The sequence below is a fragment of the Gekko japonicus genome, unplaced genomic scaffold, assembly GCF_001447785.1.
Source record: "Gekko japonicus isolate JY-2015 unplaced genomic scaffold, Gekko_japonicus_V1.1 scaffold20, whole genome shotgun sequence".
In the NCBI taxonomy this organism is placed as follows: domain Eukaryota; kingdom Metazoa; phylum Chordata; class Lepidosauria; order Squamata; family Gekkonidae; genus Gekko; species Gekko japonicus.
The window spans coordinates 2,338,766-2,362,575 of NW_015169172.1; the positions used below are offsets into that span (position 1 = coordinate 2,338,766).

Genomic DNA, 23,810 nt, shown 5'->3' on the forward strand with positions numbered 1-23,810 from the left:
TCCTCCTCCTCCTCCTCCTCCCCCCCCCAATAGGAATAATCTGATCTGCTTGTTGTTGCATATTCCCCAAATGCTAGTGTAACTTTGTAAACTCAGACACAGAACTGACAATAAAGGATATAGCCTGGTTCTTCTGGTCTGATGCTGTAGCCTTCTTCATCAAGCTCAGGTGAATTCTAGTATAGCAAACACAGTAAAGGAATTAAATCACTTACTAAGGTTAAAACAGCCACCTTCCTTTCTTCATCCAATATTCCGTATGTAAAATTCAATAACAAGTAAATTTGCCAATACTCGATTATGGCTAGGATTCTGGTCATCATGGCTTAGTATATCCTACATAACAAAAATACTGAGAACCTACTCAGGTTGGTTCTTTCTGGATGAGATAACACTGGAGGTTTATGGTGTCTTTGTAGTATTTGCTTTATTTACAGATATGCAGAGAGAGGACTATTGTAGGCAAAAATGTACTCTTGAGGGCATGAGATCGCCAGCAAGAGAGATTCTGACCTGCAGGTGCTCCAGCCTGTTTACAGCAAAGTGTCTGCTTTTTCTGTTTCTGTCTCCTCCCACTGTATAAACACTGTGCTTCCTGTTCCCACATACCTGCTTCCTTCACCTAGTGATTGTCTGTTGCTGCCCAGAAAGCATTTCCCACCAATGTAAATATTTCCACAATTGTTATGGCATAAATTGCATGACAGTCTAAAGTTGTGCAGCAAAAAATTTTTTTTTTGGATCTGGATATATTGTAGCTGAAAAATATCAGTATTCCCATTTTCCAAATACTGATATGGTATTTTGATCTGGTTGGGGGGGGGGTTCTTGATATTTTTTGCCTCCATTATTCTCTATGGGGAAACTTTCTTGGGGCTGTGGGGTGTTTTTGAAGGTATTGGAACCAAAATTGCAGGGGAATTGCTGGTGTCTATCCATTAAATAACCACCCAATTTCAAGTAAATTGGACCAAGGGGTCCAACTCTATGGGCCCCTAAACAAGGTGCCCCCAGCTGTTCTCTATTGTTTCCCATGGAGGAAAAATGTAAACCCCAAGAATCTCCCCCTTAGGAAGACTATTGCAAGTTATTGCTAAACCCAACAAATATAAAACTCGTGAATAAGAATCTATGTAAAATCTGAAACCTGAAACTATGTAAAAATGAGAATCTGAAACTATGAAAAACATGAAAATCTCAATGTAAAACACAAGAATCCACAAAAAAACCCCGACCCGAACCCAACAGAAACCAATTCCAGCAACAAATTAACTTAAAAACAACAACAACAACAACAACAAAGACACTTGAAACTGACAGAATCTTACTTAAAGCAGCCTGGCAAACCAATATCAAGCCCCAGGAGGGACAGGGAGGGGAAAACTGACCTGGGAGCCTGCAAACACCAGCTCCTGATATTTCTGGTTAATTCTGAATGTGTTCAGGACTTTTGGAACCCACTTTTTGGTATCCTGAAATATCCTGGATATATTTGGGAGACCATATATTTGGGAGATACATATTCAGCTTGGTTATATCTGAGTACACATCCCTACAATAGTCAGCCAAATCATTTGTTTTCATTGCCAATGGCAATTAGCTGTGCAGTTAGCTGTTTTGGCTTTCTCAATAGGAATGGGGAAATAGGAGTATATATTTTATAAATAAAGGCTCCCTTGGTAAAAGAAACCTAATCAGAAACTGTCCCAATAGTCTTTATAATATCAGTGATATCAAACTGTATTAAATTGTTTAATAGAATGTTTGTATTTTTATTTATGCCCTGAGCCCTGATTGCTGGGCTGCAAACACTTTGGCACAAATTTCCTTTGCTAAAGAATAAACTTTGAGTCTTTGCTGGAATGCTTTTTCTAAACCCTCCTGATTACTTCCCTGTAGAAGATGACAATGATTGATTTATCACACAGGTTCCCTTACTACATAATACAACAGATTGGTCCGTGTCGACTAAAAGGTAACATATTTAGGGATAAATTGATTTCTCCAGTTGTGTACACTCCAGGCTATTTCCACAGAGATTTTTGGTCTGGTTGAATACAGCATGCCTCTACTTTATTTGGAAGCTTTGGCATGATGCCCTGCTCTTTCTGAGCATAGCTTGTGGGGTTTTCCTTTTGAAGCCAGAGCAAAAAAAACACCCCTTTATTCCAACATAAAGAGGATATAGTGTGCTGGCTACAGGGAGAGCCTTCATACAGAAGTTCTGTCCATAACCAATCTGGATGATGGTGTGAAGTGTGGTGTCACCTCCCAAATGGCAATGATAAGTTCTAGCTTTCCCCCTAGCCCTTTAGCAACTAAACTGTAGTTCAGCTGCGGGGAGGGGGGTTGCCAATAAGATTATCACTCATCAGTGCTTTTGTGCCAACACAATGAGCAAGAAAGGAGCGAAGAAGAGCGGTGACAAGAGCGAGTGGCACATGGGTAATGGAGCCAAGGATGGCATTAGCATACCCTGAGGTGGGGCAGCTGCTAGGGCCCAGGCCTTCTGGTAGAGCCCACTGCTGCTGGCCCCACCATACGCCTCCCCTGCCACCAGTCTGCATGTCATTCTCCATCTTTTGACTGAAATGGTCTGCCAAAGGTAAAGGTTCCCTTGCTCGAAAGCCAGTCAAATCCGACTCTAGGGTTGCGGTGCTCATCTCCGTTTCAAAGCCAAAGAGCCAGCGCTGTCCGAAGACGTTTCTGTGGTCATGTGGCCGGCATGACTAAACACCAAGGTGCACGGAACGCTGTTACCTTCCCACCGAAGTGGTACCTATTTATCTACTTGCAATTTCTTGCTTTCGAACTGCTAGGTTGGCAGGAGCTGGAACTAGAGACGGGAGCTCACCCCGTCTTGCGGCACCCGGGTCTTGAACTGCTGAACTACTGACCTTCCACAGCCTGTAGTTCAGCATCTTAACCACTTGAGCCACCGCAGCTCCATTCCAGTGGCAGTAGGTAAAGGCATTTAGTGTACAGCAGCGATACTGCTGGTGGCCATGGCAGCAGCAGTCACTAATCAGTGTTGTTGGAGAAAGGGTACACAGGTGGTGCAGAGAACTGAGCATAAATAGTGGAAGGGCTTACGAATGGGAGAAGGAGGTACAGGGAACAGAGAATCGGGTGGTAGAAAGGTATCATGCAGGCCTGGTGGTGGGCAGATGGGGTCCCTGGACACTGTCTGCCCAGGGCCCCTCAAAACTTAGAGCTTACCCTGAATGGAGTATAAGGACACCATCCCCATATGCCTCTATGCCACTCACTGCTATTTCTACAGTATGTGTATAAGAGCTTTTCATGCACCTGTATGGGTGAATCCTTTTTTCCCCATGGTTCACTGTGCTTGTAACACATTCCTACTGAATTGCAGGTCAATTAGGACAGTTTTCAGAATGTTCTAGAATTTGAGTATATACCATTTGTTCTTTTTTTTTTGGTAGGGTATGAGCTTTCATGAGTCACTGCTCACTTCTTCAGACACAGCTTGAATGTGAGTTCATCTGTCTTATATATTGGAAAGTGGAGTGAGGGAGCATATCCAGCCAGCGCTGAAAGCATTGCACTGGCTGCCGATAGCATATCATATTCACTTCAAGGTGCTGGTTCTTACCTTTAAAGCCCTTTATGGCTGGGGTCTGACTTACCTGAGGGACCGCCTTTCCCCATATATACCCCAGAGAGCACTACAGTCAGGGAATCAAAATCGATTGACCCTCCCTGTAACCAGGGCCAGGACTTTTTCGGTGATGGCTCCGTACTGGTGGAATAAGCTCCCGGAGGAGATCAGGCCCCTGCAGAACGTTTTAAAGTTTTGCAGGGCCTGCAAGACAGAGCTCTTCCACCAGACTTTCAATTAGGAGCCACCACCATCACTAGTTACCATCACTAGTAATTGACCTTAGTAACAACTGTAGAGCCTGGTTCCTGGTGAATTACCCTGTGCGCGTTGAGTAAGATCAATGCTGGAAATGAACACCATATGGTATGCATTCATGCAGCACCGCCATTGCTGTGATATTGGGATAACATCACTTGCACTTAATATGCAATATTGTATCGTTTTAACAAATTGTTTTAATGGTTTTAATAATTTGATTGTCAACCTGTGTTTTATCTGTGTGCGCCACCCTGAGCCTGCTTTGGTGGGGTAAGGCGGGATATAAATTGGAATATAAATAAATAAATAAAACAAAATAAAAGGTTTTGTATTAATAACAGGAAAAAAACACCTTTGGTATGATCTTAAATATGAATCAAGGTTCTTTCTAAGTGATGTTCTGAACAAGCTTTTCCTTACACTGATAAATTATCACAAAAAGAATTGTGATGCAATCATATGTCAAATCACATCAAGAGTGTTTTTTGCAGTGTTTTATCAGTTCATACATATGTATAATTAACAAGGGGGAGGGGAGTGCAAATGAACTGAGGGAACAGAATGCTACAAACTATGTATGCACAGTTTCTCCACAATAAAGAAAGGAAGATACATTTGAGAAAAGGATTAATAAATCTCCCCATACATACACTGCTGCAATCAGATGGGCAATCCTCAAGTCTGCTTTTTTCTTAAACACTCCCCTGAGATTATCATAGAACAGCTAAACTTGATCAAATGTGGTACAAAAGGTAGCACCATAAGGCAAAGTGCAATTCAAAGTGCAATTGTTAGTCTTAACAAAATATGTGGCAGGGTATGAGCTTTTGTGAGTCACTGCTCACTTCTTCAAATATCTGAAGACGTGAGCAGTGACTCACAAAAACTCATACCCTGCCACATATTTTGTTAGACTTTAAGGTGCTACTGGACTCTTGCTTTTTTCTACTGCTACAGATAGACTAACAAGGCTATCCATCTTGATCAAACAGATTTGCATTCTCCTGGGGTAGTAATATTACACAAACCTGGGGCCTGATTCACATGTGCCCATCCATAACAGCTAGCCACAATTTGTATCAAGTACCATTTATTCATTCTGAGCTAAGCAATCCCCTTCCTTCTTGGTGCCTGAAACACCATTAATGTGTAAAGCACCAGGACATGCTGGGAAATCCCAGGGCCCTGGAGTCCATACAAACCAGTCACTCCTGGAAGACTACATTTCCCAGGATTTTTGTACCTGGGACATTAACATTCCAGCATTCTGGCATCAAGTGCTCTGTGCCCGTTGCTGATGCTGGACCAAGCCACTTAAATGGGAGGGTGGGCAGGTCAAGGTTCTATAGCTATCTGGCAGGGAGGAGAAAGCTACTTGCCCCACTGATGTCATTGGGGACACAATTAGGTTTCCAGTGTTTGGAACTGAACTTATATTGATTTCCCCCTCATTTTCTGATTCTTAAATTTTCTATTACAATCGATTAATGTAAGATTATGTACCAATCAAAATGTCAATTTAATATTTTAAATACTGAAAAGCTAAAATAGTAATCCAGAGTACATTTGAAACTTTTTGCTTCCTTAGAGATAAAAATTTAGCTAAACCCTTTTAATCAAAATTTAAATTCTCCCCAATTAATTCAGACAGCTTCCATACCAACAGCACAATTGTCTCAAATGGAACTCCGATTATTAGCACAACTGGTCTTTAATGTTTTATAGGACCTTTTCATTTCTTCCAAAGTAGTGTTACAGAATCTATTTAACACGAAGATATAAAATAACTTCCAAGACAAAGCGCAACTTTGTACATCTACAGCAATGAAGCACACGGATTCACTATTTTTCTCAAATAATTATCAACTGCCAATTTCATATAATTACAGCATGATAACCTTCTATAGGTCCAGCTGTGATTTCATAAATCAGCAGACACTATAACCCATGTGCTAATGCCATGGGCAGATAGAGACTACCCTTGGGAAGAAATATATTTCTATATAGGTAAAATCTAATGTACTGGGTATATTTATTGGTTGAGCCAGATAATCAGTATTCAGGTATCATTATCCATGTTGTGCTGTCAGCATGCGATGTGCTAAAAGCCCCACCTAGAAATTCAAAGCCCCACCTAGAATTGCTATAAATGCCAAAATGAAAAAAAAAATTCCCACAAATCTAGAGCATCAGAGGTCTCACAGAATACAGGATACCAAGCATGAAATTCTTTACTTACATATCTTTCCCAGTCAATCTCTGAATAAAAACCATTTGGAGCACCATTTGTTCTCTTCTGCAATACATTGTTAAAAAAATGTAAGTTTTATTTTAAAGGGGAAGAATATCAACATTCACCGTAAGATATCACAAGGATTTGGAAATGAAGCATAGCAGACAACTTTCATAAAGATGCCCTTCATCTAGAACAACAATATTCAGCTTTATGACACAGTAATCCTTGCTCAGGTTTGAAAAACAGTTTCCTAAATGTTCAAACACTGGAAATTCCTTTCTGGAGAAAAAGACTAGGTATTGCCCTTTTAAATGGTTGAAAATCTATGTAGTTAAAAGTACTGGACTAGAATGGAGAAATCCCTGTTCAGCTGTAAAGTTTACCAAGTGACCCCAAGGCCAGTCACAGTGTCTCTCACCTTAACTCATCTTTAATGGGTAGGGGGATGGCTCAGTGCAAAAGAATTGTGGTAGAGCATGCCAGAGGTCCCAAGCCCTGGGATCTCCAGGAAAAAGGATCAAAGGTGAAAATGCTAAGAAAGACTCTTTTCATCTTGGCATATAAGGCAAAGCAATCCACTTCCACTTCTACTTACTACTATATTCATAGATTCCAAACAAGTCAAAGGAAATTGTAATGAGTTACAGGAGAAGCTTTCAGTAATAAGGAACTAAACATATTTATAAGCATATAGAAACCACAATGAAAAGAATAGATGGCATCCTCTTGTAGCTTTAAGAATGAAAAGCACACTGAAATAAGTAATGAATAATCAAATATATGTCTTGTATTAAATCGGCATAAAGAATTCCAATAGGTTTACACACTCTTACAACCAACCCCTTAGAAACTTTAAAACAATATTTGTGTCCTTACCGAAACAGTTTTTCCTCCTTCCTGTGCACACTCTGGTTTGCTATTGGAGGGTGGCTCATGAGGATGAGGGCTGGGTGGCTGGAATGGATTTTAGTTTTTATAGAAAAAGGATTAAGGTATTGGGTGGTTTGAATTTTTTAAACACATGAAATGAATTACATGGAGTAAGCAAGCTCGCTATGCACTTTTTAAAAGGTGTTATTTGTCAAGTTTAATGTAGCTGCCGACAGACCTGCAGTGTACTCTTAAATAGAGTTACTCTCTTCTAAATCCATTGAGGTCAAAGGCATAAGAAGGGTGTAACTCTGTTTAGGATTGTGCTGTTCATGTGGGAGCATTGGAGAAGACTCTGTTCAGAAGAAGAGAAACTTGATAGTTCAAAATGGGTATTCCTTATTTCAAAAGGTGCTCTTACTTCAGAAAAAAATCTTTACAAGATATAATATTATTTCATGTATTTTAGAATCATTTCCCCATAGCATCAACTGCAAAAGCCCTTGTTTAATCTGGCCACCCTAAGTCATTGGGCCATTGCACTATTGCAATATAGTTCAGTGTATCTTTTAGCTAAACATATATTCTAAAGCAAGTATGATCCTGAGTGCTTTCATACCATTTTATTGAAACAGGGAAACAAGGACGAAGGTAATGGCACAGGGGAGTAGAAAGAGCTTTTAAACCCTTTCAAGCAGTTTTTTTGCTGAAAAACACTGCACCAAAGCTGCCTCCATCCCTGTTATGCAAATACGGGTCCAGGATTTTTTTTTCCCAGTGGGAAAGAAATTAGCTTGGGGATGGCATTCTTAAGCAGGAAAATGGCATAGGAGGAAAGAATAACAAAAATCCTATTTCCCTGCACTGTTTCTGCTTCTCAAAACGGGTAGCCCAGCAATTGCACTTGGAAAAGAAGAAATGGGTCTTTAAACGAACATGGAACTATGTGAAATATATAGTTTAAGGAAGCACAATGTAATTAATAATGTGAGAGACATTAACACAGATCAACAATATTTGGACAGCAGACGAGAACCCCTTGAAATACAATCAACATTTTTACATGAGAAAGAACATAAGATAGAGAAAGATGCTGGCTGCAAACAAGAGAAAAGGGGAAAGTACAACTGTGTCCCAGTTAACACCTGGTGCTTGAGGGAGCACAGCAAAAGCACAGCTGACATCCCCAGCCACAGCCAGTTTAAGGTCTTTTGATATCTCAATCAGGTCCAGTTTGAAGGGCACAGTCTATTCCCAATGCCTCCATCTGCACCACTGGCATCTGGAAGAAAGGTGAGCTCCAAAGTGTCACTGGAACTCACCTTCTTCCCAGGCAGCAAAGGTACAAGCTGGGGAGGACACAAGAAAGCCTCTTGTCTGCTCCTGTGGCAGCCAGGATGCAGTTGGAATTTGAGCTCCAGCTAGGTTTGGCATTCCCCCCACAACAGGCAAACCCCCTGCCCTCTGGCCCAATCCGTTGAGAGATTGAAGAATGAGAGAAAAAAATGGTAGGAAGATGGCCTTCATAGCAAAGCTCTAGGAATTTCACAATGTCCCTATGATCTTTACTATAGAGATTAGGGGAAATTTCTAGAGCATCACTTGGAAGGGACTTCACATTCTCCCCAAATTCCATCCACCCTAGTCATCCCAAACTCCATCCATCCACCCTCAAAGTCTCCCAGCATTTGCTAAGACAGTGCTGGCCTAGCCCCAGTTGTGCTGCCAGTGCTGTTCGATCTCATCTTGGATATCAGCAACAACACAGAGGCAGGCTCTGGGAGGTAATGACAGACAAAAGTCACACCTATTACCTGCTGCACCACTGCCTTTGTCAAATAGTAGTGCCCTTAGCAACTGCTTGAGTTGCTTGGGCAGTTTAGGTAGGGGCTGAGATACTACTGAACAGAGGTACATGAGAGCTATACAGCCTTTACAACTTGTAGCATAGGGTTTTTTAAAAAGATATCAGTGTGACAAGACACACAACATAGTAAGCCAAGCAAAGCAGGAACTGAAAACAAGAGCATGTCTATTTTAAAAAAGGTTTCCTATTTCTTTGCTTAGAACTGAATGGGGATGGGATTAATGCACAGGAGCGGCTAGCTGGTTACACAAGTAATCAATGACCACCACCCTGTTATTCCTCCAGTCTGCAATACAAACCAGTGGTTGGATGGGATTCAGGATGAGTGATAAAGGGAATGAAGAATCATATTCACTGACCAAACAAATGCCAATATGCCCCAAAAGAGAGGACAACTGAAAAGAATGAGGTAAGATATGCAAAGAAAAATTGTCTGAAACTTTGCAAAGTCACAAGGTCTACAGCTGTTTTGTTTTCTGTTGAACAGAGCCTTGACCAAGCAGCACTCAAAGATCAGAGTTCCCAATGTGGTCTGCCTTTTAAAATAAAAACCACTTGACAGAATGCAGAGGGATGCGAAAAAAGGGCATGTGGATGCAAGCTCTTTCAAATCTACAGCAGTGGTCCTAAGCACATTTGCTTGAAAATCCATTACTTTTGAATCAATAATATTTACTGCAAGAAAACATGTTTAGGATTTGGGTTTAAGGATCTTGGGTCAGAAGTGTAGGGGGGACCAGTTACAGTAGCAATAGGACCTTTCCAGAAGATAATCTCACCTAGATTTTAGTTTAAGGGCTAGACTTGTACTACCCCCAATCCAGCACCAGTAGCATGATACTCCACCTCTTGTAGTGGGCCCCAATGGTGTCATGCTCCAAATAAATAAATAAATAAAATTGGGGGGTGGAAGGAGTTGTAATATTGCTGTACAGAGATCAGATGTTCAGTCCTGAAAAAAAAAACTCCTGGGGATGGGTGTGCTGGAGAGGGAAAGACCACAGCCTTTGAATAATTAAATAAAAGGGAAAAAAAGCAAAAGTGGGTACAAAACAGTGGGACACTACCGCAGGAGAAAACAGCAGTCTTGCTGTGGTTTGCCACTTTTTTCAGATAAATGTTCCTACACTGGAATCTTACAGGGAGGGAACATTTAGCTTCTGAACCAATTAAAAATAGAAATGCACACAGTTCTGCATGGTGGAGAAAATGATGTTACTTATCACTAATGCCACCACCTATCTGAAAGCATAATATAGATTCAACACATTCTGCACAAGACTCACAATAGCAAGGTACATGCTAGCAGGGAAAGAACCACATTTTCCCAGCAACAAAACACATGCTGAGAAAATGCAACACTCCAGGCACATATGCATTCTCTTGAAGGAAGACATCTGGATCCTGAGCAATGTAACCACTGCTCATTTATTGTGTGAACATGATCATCTGGAAAGGCCCTTAAATATTTTAATTCTGTAAATTTGGTATAGAAATGGCCTTGGTATGGCTGCTTGGGTCTCTATTCCATTGCTGAATAACATTAGTTTTTTTAAAAAACACCTGCTCCAATTTTCATTTGAATTGACACGACTGAATTTAAAGCAGAAAACTTAAAATCAAGAATCAACTTAAAACAAAGTGAAATCTATATCTGAACCCAACATTCTTCATTGCAAATTTTAAGTCTAATAGCTGAAGAGATACATTTCCTTCTAAAGTCCACTTCTAGAAGATACAGAAAACCTAAAATCATAAATAAAAGCAACAGTAACTCTGGAGCAACCCTTCTCCTATTTCTATTTTTTTTTTAGTAAAATTGACCATTGTTTTCAAATTATTTCTGGTGTTTATTTAATTATAAGTAATTTCATATCCCAGCTCAGTGCAGTTATTTTATATAGGAAATATCAAGACATTCAAGTAACAATTTATTGCCCTCCTTTGGCCAATTAATAACAACTCCCCCTCCTCGAGAAAATGGAATAAAACTCTGGATTTAAGCAAATATTTCATAATCACAAGTTATATTGTAACTTATGATTTTAATGTATTAAAATAGAAATAGGGCAAAGGGTTAAGAATGGCTTATGATGAGTCATAGGATGGGGCAGCATTTTCATCAAACAGCACTAATGTTGCACTAATAACAGTTTAATTTGATTAAATACTTACAGTTCCATCCCTGTCTGGTGATCCCCTGTAATAAAGGCAAAATTTGTATCATTAGAGCACTAATAAAAACAGACAAAGCAACCTAGGTTTAAAAATATGAAATTGTTTTTCCTAATACTTTTCACAGACCATGTTCTGCATTGCAAAATTAATAGTAAATATGATTTATTTTCAAATCACTGCAGTGCCCATAGTTTGTTTTAAGCAGACAGTTGGAGATCCAAGTAAACATAGTTTAGCTCATCTTTCCTAAAGAAGCAGCAGAGAGATACTTATACTAAGATCCAAGAAGCCAGTGGGTGGCGTATCACAACTCTTTCCAACTCAGATCTCCACCTATGAAATGGGAAGGATAGCAACCAAGTGTACAGAACCATTCTTTTTTATATATAAAGTTTTATTTCCCTCTCCTAAAAAGGAGAGAATTTTGCTTTTACCCTAGAAAATTAGGGAGGGGATATAGAGGGATAAAGAAAAGTGTTGAGTGATGTTAAGTATTAGTAAATTAAACTTTTTTTAAAAAAAAAATTAAAGTTAAAGTCTAAGCTTCTTCTGTGGTTAGGTGATCTTCTTTTCTTCTCTGTTTTTCAAAACCAAATAGTTAATATGTTAGTAATGTCCCTTTGGGGTTAGTATTACTTTTATAGCGTAATCCAAAATAGTTAGTCCCATTCTTAAGGGAAAAACAATTAAAAATGATTAAGCCTTCTACATGAACAATGAACTCTAATAGAGTAGGAAGAGAGAACTGACAACACAAGAGTACGAAGTTCCAACAGGGGTTCGTTTTCTTGCACCGTTTTCTTCTAGAGAAGGTTATTTTTGCTTGTATAAATCTCTATATTCAGTTATTCAAATTGCGGCACACAAATACTACATACTTAATGTCAGAACAAGAAAATGGCACAAAGCATCTCTGAGGTAAGTATCTCTGCAAATTTATGCATATCAAAACTATATTTTCAGCCACCCCATTATAATTACACACTTTCACATTATGATTAATTATCTAAAAATAATGCAATTAATGCCCCCAGAGTGCCCATAAAAAGGCAACTTCAATTATTCAAGAATATGCTGAGTATTTGGCTCGATACAAGATAGAAAACTAGACCTTCTGAAGGAAATTAATGAAATGAGGACAGGTTTTATTGCCTCTGATACAATCGAGTACGCAAATCTTTCTGGGGGAAGGGGAGCTAGATCAAAATGTTCTGAAGTGAGCAGTGACTCACAAAAACTCATGCCCTACCACAAATATTTTTAGTCTTTAAGGTGCTACTGGACTCTTGCTCTTTTCTACTCAAGCTGAGCTAATTGAGTCTGAATGATTTTATATTATTTATCTTGGTGGTGGATAAATCAATTTACAGAAGTGTGTGCTTCCTTCTAAACATTTTCTGTTCATACATCTCACCTTACATACCCTTTAGATTCAGGTGGGTAGTCATGCTGATCTGAAGCAGCAGAACAAAGTTTGAGTCCAGCGGCACCTTTAAGACCAACAAAGTTTAATTCTGGGTATAAGCTTTCATGTGCATGCACATTTCCTCAGATACCCTTTAGTTTAGCTTTCTCCCTGGACCACATGGTTCCATGTTTAATCATATAAATAAACAGTTCAAACATTTTTTCACCCATATCATAGAAAGAATTATTTATGTCCAACAGGATTTAAAACATCTATCTAGTTTTAATTTTTAAAATGCAATTAATTTTTAATCTATTCCCACATCCTTCACTGAAAGATCTTTTATTTCAGCCCCTCACTACCTTCTGCCTCTTGGGATATCTTACATATTACATAGCAACCAACATCACATAATGGAGAGTTACATGTATCACTCCTTCTAATGGTGAACATGATAATCTTATGATACCCAGAGACAAAGTAAGAACTTCTGCATGATTTGGGGATTCCCTGCCCCCTCCCAAATATATCAATTTTAAATTAAATGAGATTCCTTCCCCTCCAGTGGCCTAAAGTTAAGTGACCACACACACACATTGTCTCCTCCAAGAGCAGTTGATCATGCACACACACACCTCCCAGAGAGCAGTTGATCATCAGACCCAGAAACAGAATACAGAGGTGAGGAAGAATATCAGATTGTAGAGCTCCTAAGAATTTAGTGTCTTAGAGGAGAAATTAAGGTTCCTGACCTCAAATACCCACCATACCAGTTCATGAGGCTATATGCTTTAAGGCAGAGGTGTCGAACTCATTTGTTACGAGGGCCAGATCTGACATAAATGTCACTTTGTCAGGCTGGGCCATGTATGCCATAAAATTTAATGCCAGGGCCTGGAGATATAAACTGTATTAAGGACAGCAGCTCATAAGCTCCAAGTGGGTGTATCCTCACTGCAAGTCCCCATGGAGTGGTGCAAAGGAAAAACCATATGGGCAGGCTGGAGAGGCAGCAGTGCAGCACTAGGCAGACACTCCCATGATGCTTGACTGCTGCAGATGAGGTTAAGTATGGCTTAACCAATTTAACTTTCAGAGTTATATTATTTCGGTTTCTTTCTTCTGAACTTCTTTTTGTCCAAATTCCATTGGACCTTTGGGACTTTTGGGGCTGCCACCCCTTTTCTGGTTCTCGCCCTCTTCTGGATTGCTGCCCATTGTACGTTCCATACTTTCCGATCCAAATGCACTGCTTTCTTCTTCCCGATCTTTTTCCTCTGCTGGTCTTTTGTCATATGCTAGTCTTTATTGTTGTTCCAGAAACAGCTTCACTTTAAAGACAGAGTCCATCTTTTTTCTTTTTAAGACAAGTCCCTCCGATCTCTTTGAGAATCTCATCATTTCCCCCCTGACAGGTTTATTTTTCTTGATAAATTCTGGATATGTCCAATGGATCATATCCATATCATTTTATAATACATCCGCTGATAAACCTGTCCTCGGGGCCAATGCTTCACTTAAAATTTGCTTCAGATTCTCACCCTTCCAGTCTTTGTTGAATTGCTTTTGACTTGGCTTCTTCACTGCTTTTACCGTCTCCTCTGATTTTAAATTTAGCTCTTTCAGCTGATCCTGGTTGTTGAAATTGGTCATCTGATCCAACAGAGGGTGCAATGCAGTAGCTGTTATATTGGGAAGGCCAGTACTTGCTTCCGGTTTAGCAACCGGATGTGCTGATCTTGCAGTTCAAGGAGAGTACCTCAATCTTGTCGTCATTTTTTTTGCCCAAAAAGTCATTGTTTACAGTTCAGAGAAACTTTTTGTTTGTTTGTTTGTTTTGTTTTAAAAGTTACTGAAAGTTCATTTAAGAAGTCACTTTAAAGAAATCCATACTTTACTTGATTCAATCCAAAATCACGGTTGCCTCTAGCCCCTTCCGTGGGTATTTGAGGTCAGGAAGATTGCTTAAGGTTGTGGGGGGGGGACGAACTCCCTCCCCCTGCTTCATTACAGATCGGGGTTTTGGCGCTCCATATGGGCACTTATCTGCCTAGCCAGTTAGAGGAAAATAGGACTCACGCTTCATTCCATGCCAGCTGCAGAGGTAGGGAGAGCTTTGAAGTTTCGCTTGAACACTTGCTCACTCGTTCGGTGTGCGCCTCTTAGTGCCATGATGGCACTGCAGCAGCGGGACCTATTGAGACAGAGGAGCCTCAATTCCTTGGCCTCAGCCTTGGAAGAGGCACCCCTCGCACCCCAGGCTGGGAGTCCCCTACAAGGACTCCGGGGGGGGGGTCCGGATCAAGCAACTCCCCTCCTGTCTGCCGGGTCACAGGCCTCTTCCATCCGAGCACCAATGGAGTGTGCCCGCCATTCAAGTCACAGAAAAAACTGTCAGAGCTGTTCTTGAAATAGTAGTTTATGTCAGAACTCTCTCAGCTCCACCTACCTCACAGGATTTCTGTTGTGAGGAGGAGAAGGGAAAGGAGTTTGTAAGCTGCTCTGAGACTCCGAGTGAAGGGTATCTCTTCTTCTTCTTCTAAATACGATATGTGGATAACTTAAATATATAAAGATGGCTCTCAAATAAAGTAAATAACCATGAGGGGTGATTTGATTCCCTTTTCTCTGGACAGGGTACCTCAACGGGTTCAAAGCTGCTGTTTTCTCTCATATAGCACTTTACCACAGAACCTACACACAACAGTTAGGAATGACAGGGCCCTTAACAAGATGCTTATTTATACGACTAAAATAAGCTTTCTTCTCTAAGCCAACCCCCAAATCCAAACAAAACGGCCAATAAAAGCCACAAAATTTCTGTTCAAAAGTTTTTTTTGGGGGGGTTTACAAAAAGATTTCTTCAGCCTTCTTAAACTGAGGCTGGCTCATCCCCTCCCATCCAGAGGGATTCCATGGGCTCTGATTGGCTGACAGTCACTTGGATTTGCATGAAGCCAAATTCACAGGGACTGGTTCAGAGCCCTGAAGAAGAGGTGGGACATCTAAGAATAACTGTCATACCCATCTTCCCTACACCTGTGATTGTAAGCTCCCAGCTTCTACCTTTATACTATACATCTCTGAAAACGTGTTTGTTCTGCACACACATAATAGTGTCATGTTTTATGTATAAAACTATGCTGTGTGGAACAAGCCTTAATGCTGTTTTTTAAAATTAAATGGAGGCATTCAAACTTACACGTGTTGTTTAAATCATGCCTTCTGACTAAGAAGCCCTTATTCCTTATTTCAGCTGGGTGGAAATGGCTCATGTTCAAAGGAACTATCAATGCTCTTCTATCACATATAATGTGAGCACTGGCACCTGAAGACTCTGAAGCACCAAATGCTGTTCCTCTGTTAATTTCAGAGGCTACCTACAGTAGTCTGTTGCTAAGCAATGCACTCACAAGCTAGTCTGCAGCAGAGGAATGTAGCCTCAAAGGTGAGGCAGTGATAATTTGTCTCCAGAGCTTGGAGCAGGTAGGCCATTTCACACAGCATAAAAACATTATTGGCAACTAATAATACAGTTTTTCAATTTGTCCCGAGCAGCCAAAAATAACATCCTGAGTTGGTTTGAGTGCCTTTCGTTTCTCTCTCTTTTCCTTTGTGAGCAATGAACAAATACAGATCCCTAGCACCAGGTTGCGCACAGCTCTTCTCCCTTTATCTTTAAAGGCAGATTATATTCAAAAGATTTCTCAGATTTGGCAGCAGCAAACAGCTGATCACCTTGTTGTGGAAGTACCACTGAAAAACCAGGACACTTCTCCATGGACATAAAAGCTTCAAAATGCTTCGTTATCTCAAGAGCTTGCTTATCTCAAGAGCTTGCTTTCACCTACTGTCAAGGCTTTCTGTTCAGACAGGCTTGGCAGCTATAGTCTTATACGTAGTTCACACAGGTAGCTTCAATGTTAGCCTCTCAGAGAAGTACTATCAGATTAAATAACTGGAGAGATGCTGTGGCTCAGTGGTAACACATCTGTTCAGCAAGCAGAAGGTCCCCATGTTGAATCCCTGGCATCTCCAGTTAAAAGGATCAGGTAGTAGGTGTTGTGAAAGACCTCTCCCTGAGACAATGGAGAGTGGCTGTCACTCTGTGTAAATAATACTAACCTTGACAGATAGGGTTGCCAACCTCCAGGTGATGGCTTAGGATCTCCTAGGATGACAACTGATCTCCAGGTGACAGAGATCAGTTCACTTGGAGAAAATGGCTGCTTTGGAAGCAGGACTCTATGACATTATACCCTGCTGAGGTCTCTCCTCTCCCCTCCGCTTCCCTCCCCTCCCCAGACTCTGCCTTCCTCAGGCTCTGCCCCCAAAATTTCCAGATATTTCCGAACCCAGAGCTGACAACCCTATGGATCTGATTCAATATAAGGCAGCTTCATGTATTCAAGTATTAGGTATCTGAAGAATTAAGATGGATCTTATCAGCTTTCAAAAAGGGACTATATAGATGGCCTGCAAAACACCCCCAAACAACTGCCATTGCTTGAAAGCATGTTTAATTATTTCAACCATCCTTACAACATTAGGTAATTGTTTCATAGTGTATTTTAAAAACTATGCACTACTGAATACCGCTTTGTTGATTTCACGTTGCCCGTGTCAACGAGAACTGTCATGAAGCATCGGTATAATAATCTCCCTGCCATTCAGGACTTGCTTCCTTTCACCATACATACTTACGTGGAATCAGTGTCCTTCTCTTTCTTCCGTATTCCAAAGGCCTTTCTTGTACGTTTTTTCAACCCTACGAAAACAAAAATAATGACTGAATAAATCAGGTGATTTTACTTTTGTTGTAGGCTCTCAAAAGCTTTTAGGCTAGAAGGTAGAACAGAGGCTTTTAAAACACAGGGCCACGCTACATGAGACACTTGGAGTCCTATTTATGTAGCTCACAGCAGTTTCCCTCTTTTAAGTAACTCTTGCGCAGGGCCACCCTTTGGATTGGAACTGTGGCAGGAAGAGGGTTCAATTTTTACCTCCATTCCATCTCCCCAACCCCAAACCACCATCTAGGGTCATTTGTCCTCCAAGGAAAAATGCACATGTGGTAATTTGGGGTAAATGCATCATGGGAAAAGCCTCAAACTCGTCCTCTTCTCCTTGCCCTGCAGACCCAATCCAAATCAGGCTCCTGTATGCCAGGAATTTAAAAAGTGGTAGTGGGGAGCCCTGCTTGAAGCTCCATAAACAGAACTTCAAGCATTTTGGCTTTAGAAGCAACATGTAAAGGTACTTCTGGAAGGGGGATCACTACATTTCACTATTCATGGTTTAAATGTTTATTTACATAAATCTCAGAAGTCTAAAAGCAGTAGTCTTAAGAGACTGACAATTCAGTTCTAAATCAACGCATCTCTCTCAGTGCATCTTTCAAGTACAACATATTTAGTACAAATAAAGAATAAATAATTTAGAAGAATGAGTGAAAATATACTTTTGCTGTGATTGTTTTAGAGGACTATGCTGTTAGAAACATAAAAACACAAAACCAAGAGCATCTTTGTTTAATGCAACAATTCTCTTCCACCAACAGGGAACAAGTCCACAGTCTTAGAAGTAGCAAGAGCAAGCTCAGCCTTTGAAAAACTAAACCAGTGAGGAGCTGTTGAATGTTTTATTGGAAAGACCTTGTAATGTATCCAGTTCAGACCGCGTGGTCAACTTGGGCTCCACGCGGTCAGGCACAAACGTCGAGCTTTGCTCGACAAGACAATAGACTCTGAGGATCCTAACCCGCTCCAATCAGGAGGCTAGGTTCCCGGCCGAGAACCACTGTAAATAACCTATTGGGAAGTGGGGGGTGTTTTGGGTGGTGGTTTCTTGGGGAATATAAACCAGCCTGCGAGCCGGCCAAGATGTCTTGTTCCTGATCGAATAAAGTACGCTTTGCTGAAATCACTCTCCGTCTGCGTACTTTTCAGACCTGCATTTCTTTGTCTTTCCACTCAGTTGTGCACGTGAAGAACAGCTATAAGATGTGGAGAGGGACTCAAAACCTCTGTATATGTATCAAGGGCTCTTTTATTATGCTGGTAAAACAAGGACATCTTTAATGTTCTTGGAATTTGAGTACCTGACCCTTTCATAGGCTAAAAAAAGGACACAAGGTCCATTCTCCATGTAGTTATTTGATTCTTCTGATATTCTCTTCCCTATAAGAGAAATGAACAGTCATCCCTTTCCATGCTTTTGAAAATCCAAATATATAATGTCTACTTTTTCAAGAACCATAGAAGGTTGATGAGGCAGGACTTCCCTTTGCAGAAGCCATGCTGATTTCCCCTCAGCAGGTTTTGTTCCTCTATGTGCCTAATAATTCTATCTTTGATTACAGTTTCTACTAATTTGCCTGAGACAGATGTTAGGCTGACTAGCCTGTAATTTCCTGGTTCAACTCTGGATCCCTTTTCAAAAACTGGTGTAACATTTGCTGTTTTCCAGTCTTCTGGTATAGCGGCTAAATTTAGTGATAAGTTACATATATGAGTTAATACAGAGGTGTCAAACGCATGGTCCATGGGCTGCATCTGGCCCACACAGGGCTCAAAACTGGCCCCCTCATAAATCATGTTTTGTGTGCCAAATTATCAACTTACATTTCTTTTGCCAGAGCCTGTGGTCCCCCCTGTTCAATGCATTGGGACAGACCTCCACTTAAAAAAAAAAAACCTCTTTATTTTTTATAGATTCCTTGAATACCTTGCTAGTCTAGGTCTGTACCCTATTTTGTACTATATCCCTGTGTAGCAAATATTACATGATATACTTAAAGAAATTATTCTCAAACTTCTTGAAGTGCTACCCATGGTTAAATTTACTCTACCACTTGGGACCCACCTACACAGTGCCACAGGCATTGCATGACTGGGAGGCAATAGGCATAGGGCATCACCTCTCACGCTACTGATAGATGGAAGCAAGCCAACCCCCAGGAATGAATAGGGTTGAAGGACAAAGGAAGGTTAATGAGACAGCTTGATTCAATCTTCTCCTTTTTCTCAATGTAAGGAACAGTGCAAATCTCCTCTCCCACCTCAGAACTTTGAGCCTCCCTGACCCACCTATGAGAGTGTCATCACCCACTTTTGGGACACAACCCAAACAATAGGAATCATTGTGTTAAATACAGGAGAGAACATCCACACACCAACCAATTCTTAAGTACTTTTATAAGTTACACAGGGAATAGTTTCCATTCCACCTTCCTGAACTCAGACCTTGTTGCTACAGTAACACCATTTAATTTATCCTCTGGGGGGAGGTCACACTAATAGTCACCTTGCTACCAAAACACTTCCATATTTCCTGTGGGTATCTTTAAAGGGTCTGTGCAGCTCTGATATCTTTCTGCAAAGAGCATGTCATAACTGCAACTGATACCAGGGGAGGCAAAGCAATCTGCCATAATCTCCCACCTATAAAAGGAATGCTTATTCAGACTGGACTGTTGCACAAAGGTGCACACCTTAAGTAGTCTGTCCTGTCTAAGGGCTAAACCAGATGTGAAGGGACATGCAAATTTATTTACTCATATGTCTATCTGTTCATACGTAAATGGTGGGGTATGTATATGTTATAGTACAGATGCCTTCATTCCCTCAACCCCCTTCTTGATGCAACAACTCATTTTCTCTCCTCCCAGTTTTGTTCTCTGGCAATCCTGAAACTGAAGACGGAGAGCCAGTAGAGGTCTGTAACTAATTCATTCATTCTAACTGGAGTACAGTAGCTGTTCCATGAAAAAAGTCTTGTTTCACCAGTGTCTGTTAGTCAGGCCATTGATCTAGAGCCCATCCCCCCCCGAGAGTGATAAGTGTGCCCTTAACCACCAGGAGAACCTGCTGTATTAGCATTTCTGTGTCCTAATCATAAGACCAATGCCCATATAAAGATAAGTCTCCATTTCATTGCCTGTCTTGTACAGGATGCCCAGTACAGTACAAATTTGGAGTATTTGAATTGCCCAAAGCGTAACTTCCATTGATCATGCCAGCCCCTCTTCTTCTTGCTCGATCACTAGAGTCACAATCCTTTCCCAGACACCACTCCTTCTTGGCTCCAAACCTCTTGTGGTAGTATATTTTGTAGGTCCCCACCTGACACAATGAAATGAGGATTTTGCCCTTCTCCCTTTGGGACTATTTGCTGTTTAGATCTTTAGACCATCCCTCAGTGCTTGGCCCTTCAGGGGATTAGTGACTACAGCACAAGGCCTGGAGGCTTGGAGTACTGGCTTGTTAGTGGGCTTCTGTTATTGGTTATTGACATTTACTGCTTGATATTATTTTGATGGTTTGATATTTGCTAATTTCGCAGTCCAAATAATCCCCCTTGATCAACTATATTTCTGATTTCACCTTACTTGAATCTCAGGGATTCTTCCAGGCTTGTCACACTGCCTTCCCACTTTGTCACCAATACCTTAGTATAGTATGAGTCACTGAATAAATTCAGGACATCTTTAAACCACACATAGAATCTAGGCCAGGACAAAAAATTGTTGGAAGGAAAGGAGTTTGGATTTGGGTTCTAAGCAGAAAGTGATCCATTTTCACATTTACCTGTGTCTATGGTATATGACTTCTGACCACGCAAGTTATTGTGCATGGTTTGTTTTCTTATAGAAAACAGAACATGCCAGTGATGGGAAGTAAACCATGCCCACGACTTTCTGACATCTACCTCTAAGCAAATCTTTGCAAAATGAAATAATAGACCACTGAGGCAAACCAGTGAGCCTAAGAATATAGTTGCTACAGGTCAGTTCTGTAGCTTTTCTTTCTAAGAAGATGCCATTATTTTCCCAAGAACAATTAGTTCAATCATCCAAGTTGTTTTTCAACTAGGGACTATGGCAGAAGCTGATGGAGCATTCCATTTGGATGTGGGAGATAAGGTTTAGTTCCTATTACGTACTGGACTTGAGGCAGCTCTTTTCAAAAGTGATTTGTTTATTCAGCTCAGAACACAGCAGCAAACATACAGAACGACCCAACTATATACAATTTGAACCAAGGAAAACCACACACCCTAGAAGAATAATATCCAATCAATAGTGAGTGCTTGGAACCAATAGGAATTGTTCCCACCAAATGTCAACTACTGTCCTGATTGGTCTGTCTCCTGGCACTGACCAATTCTGTTGCAGATTTCAGGATACCAAGAGTCACTGGAGCTTGTGACTGAAGCTCAGGCATTCTGCCCTTACAGGTAACACAATACACAACAGTTCCCATGTGCGATCTTGGGCAAACCAAGTATCTCCTAATATAGCATTGTGCATTACGTTATTGAAAACACAGCAGTTTGTACAATAATATTTTCTTATTAACGCAAGAAATCTTATCCTGATATCAACAATATTGCAAATAGTAATCATTGTCTTTAAGATGCACTGGAGCAAGTAATTGAAGTAGTTAAGCTCCACTTTTAGCTCACACAGAAAAAATATTGCCCAGCAAACAGAAAATGGCATTTAACTACAAGGGAGTGATCACCTTTGGGAACTGAGTCAAAGGTAGGCAGCAACCTGCAAGTTTGGCAGCTGCTTGACTGGACAGCAATATAACTGCAAAAAGGTTTTCTTAAAACGATCATTAATGTCTATACAGAACAGTGCTTTATGTGCACACACACATGCTGGATGATCCTGACTTTGTTTAATAATAACACCATCTAGCCTCGTTTATTATCAGCCAAAGCAACATGTGCTATAAACTACAAAAATGCTCGTTCGAACAATTAAAGAGGTAATATAAGGACATAAAAGTGAGGGTGGACAAGGAAATTCCCCTGTGGGTGCTGCCCCAGAAGTCCACTGGCAGCAAGAAGAAAGCAGACCTAAGCCCCAGCAATTCTTACCACCCCAGGTGCCACTTGGCTCAGACCTGTCAGACTCTTGAACAAACTTACTCTCAACAACACTCTCTGGATAGTGATTTGTTTATTGAGAGATGTGAATGTATCAAGCTAAGACCATTTGTGTCAGAACTAACTCCTTTGGCACGAATTCTGGAATTAAACATAGTTCAAACAAGCCCCCCCCAAAACCCATCCAATCAATCCATCCACTCAGCCTGCCTAAACCTACAGCGCTCCATTAGCCCTCCTCCCCCACCTGCAAACCTATGGTTACCTTTTCTACGACAGGCCCGCTAGCAGAGACAGGCATTCAAGGTCATTCCACATACTTCCCATTCAGGAGGCCTCCTACAAAGCAGCTAAACGAAGCAGTTTCCCACACATGAACTCTCACCATCCCCCCCCATGCCCAAATACACAGTACAACTGGTGTGGTGTACAGGCCATTAAAATGGAACCCACATAAACCATGGCAAAGGAAGCTCCAAGTTTGACAAGACCCTTCATTGGAAATTGGTGTCAGATCACCAATTGTATCTTACTACACTGCTGCCAATTTACAAGAGGAGGCAATGGGTTAGTTAACACCCACTGTCAGCACCACTGAGCCATAGGGATGCCAGCTCTGGGTTGGGAAATACCTGGAAATTTGGGGAGTGGAGCCAGGGGAGGGCAAGGTTTGGGGAGGAGAGGGACATCAGCAGGGCATAATGCCATAGAATTCATACTCCAAATCAGCCATTCTCTCTAGGGGAACTGATCTTGGTCCTCTAGAGATCAACTGTAATTGTGGAAGATCTCCAGGTGTCATTTGGAAGCTGGAATCCTACTGAGCCAAGCAGCCCTGCAGTCCTGGTGTGTAGCACAAAAAGGGCACCTCAGCTTGCTTTGCTCTAGAGCCATTTTAAACTGAGAATGTGTAACTGGCCCGAGGTCATCCAGTGAGCTTCAATGGCAGAGTGGGTATATGAGCCTGGGTCCCCCAAATCCTAGTCTGACTCTCTAATAACTGAGGGCATCTGTTTCTTAAAGCTACATGAGCTATTTCCATTATTTGGCAGGTGCAACACCCCTATGTTTTTTGTTATGTATTTTTAGATTACAGATTTTCTGGTTTATAGATCTGTAGAAAGATCTGTCTTGTCTTTTCATGACTCCAATCTCCAGATTTAAATATCCACAGATTTGGTCACATTGAGAATTAGATCTATTGATTCCAACACTGGATCTTTAGAAACCAGGAAAAACACAAGATGATACTATTGCCTCCTTTCCTCCCACCCCAAAAGGAAGGCTGAAAGTTGATGCCTTGCTCATGACATCTCCTTTCCCCCTAACCAGGGTTGCCAGCTCTGGTTTGGGAAATACCTAGAGATTTTGGGTGTGGAGTCTAAGGAGGGTGGGGTTTCAGGAGGGGAAGGACTTCAGTGGGGTATAATGCCATAAAATCCACCTTCCAAAATTGCAATTTTCTCCAGGT

The 23,810-nt window shown here is 41.0% G+C and overlaps 1 protein-coding gene across 1 annotated transcript in view; it reads right to left on the minus strand.

The window, feature by feature from the left end:
* The window catches only part of SGIP1 (SH3-domain GRB2-like (endophilin) interacting protein 1), a 154,995-nt gene that overhangs the window by 104,557 nt on the left and 26,628 nt on the right, over nt 1-23,810 (minus strand). The window contains exons 2-6 of the mRNA XM_015415785.1: nt 17,147-17,210; nt 11,032-11,056; nt 6,996-7,073; nt 6,123-6,179; nt 122-176 (exon numbers count right to left, since the gene is read on the minus strand). Of these exons, the coding sequence (XP_015271271.1) occupies nt 122-176; nt 6,123-6,179; nt 6,996-7,073; nt 11,032-11,056; nt 17,147-17,210 (279 nt within the window). The remainder of the gene's footprint in view (nt 1-121; nt 177-6,122; nt 6,180-6,995; nt 7,074-11,031; nt 11,057-17,146; nt 17,211-23,810) is intronic.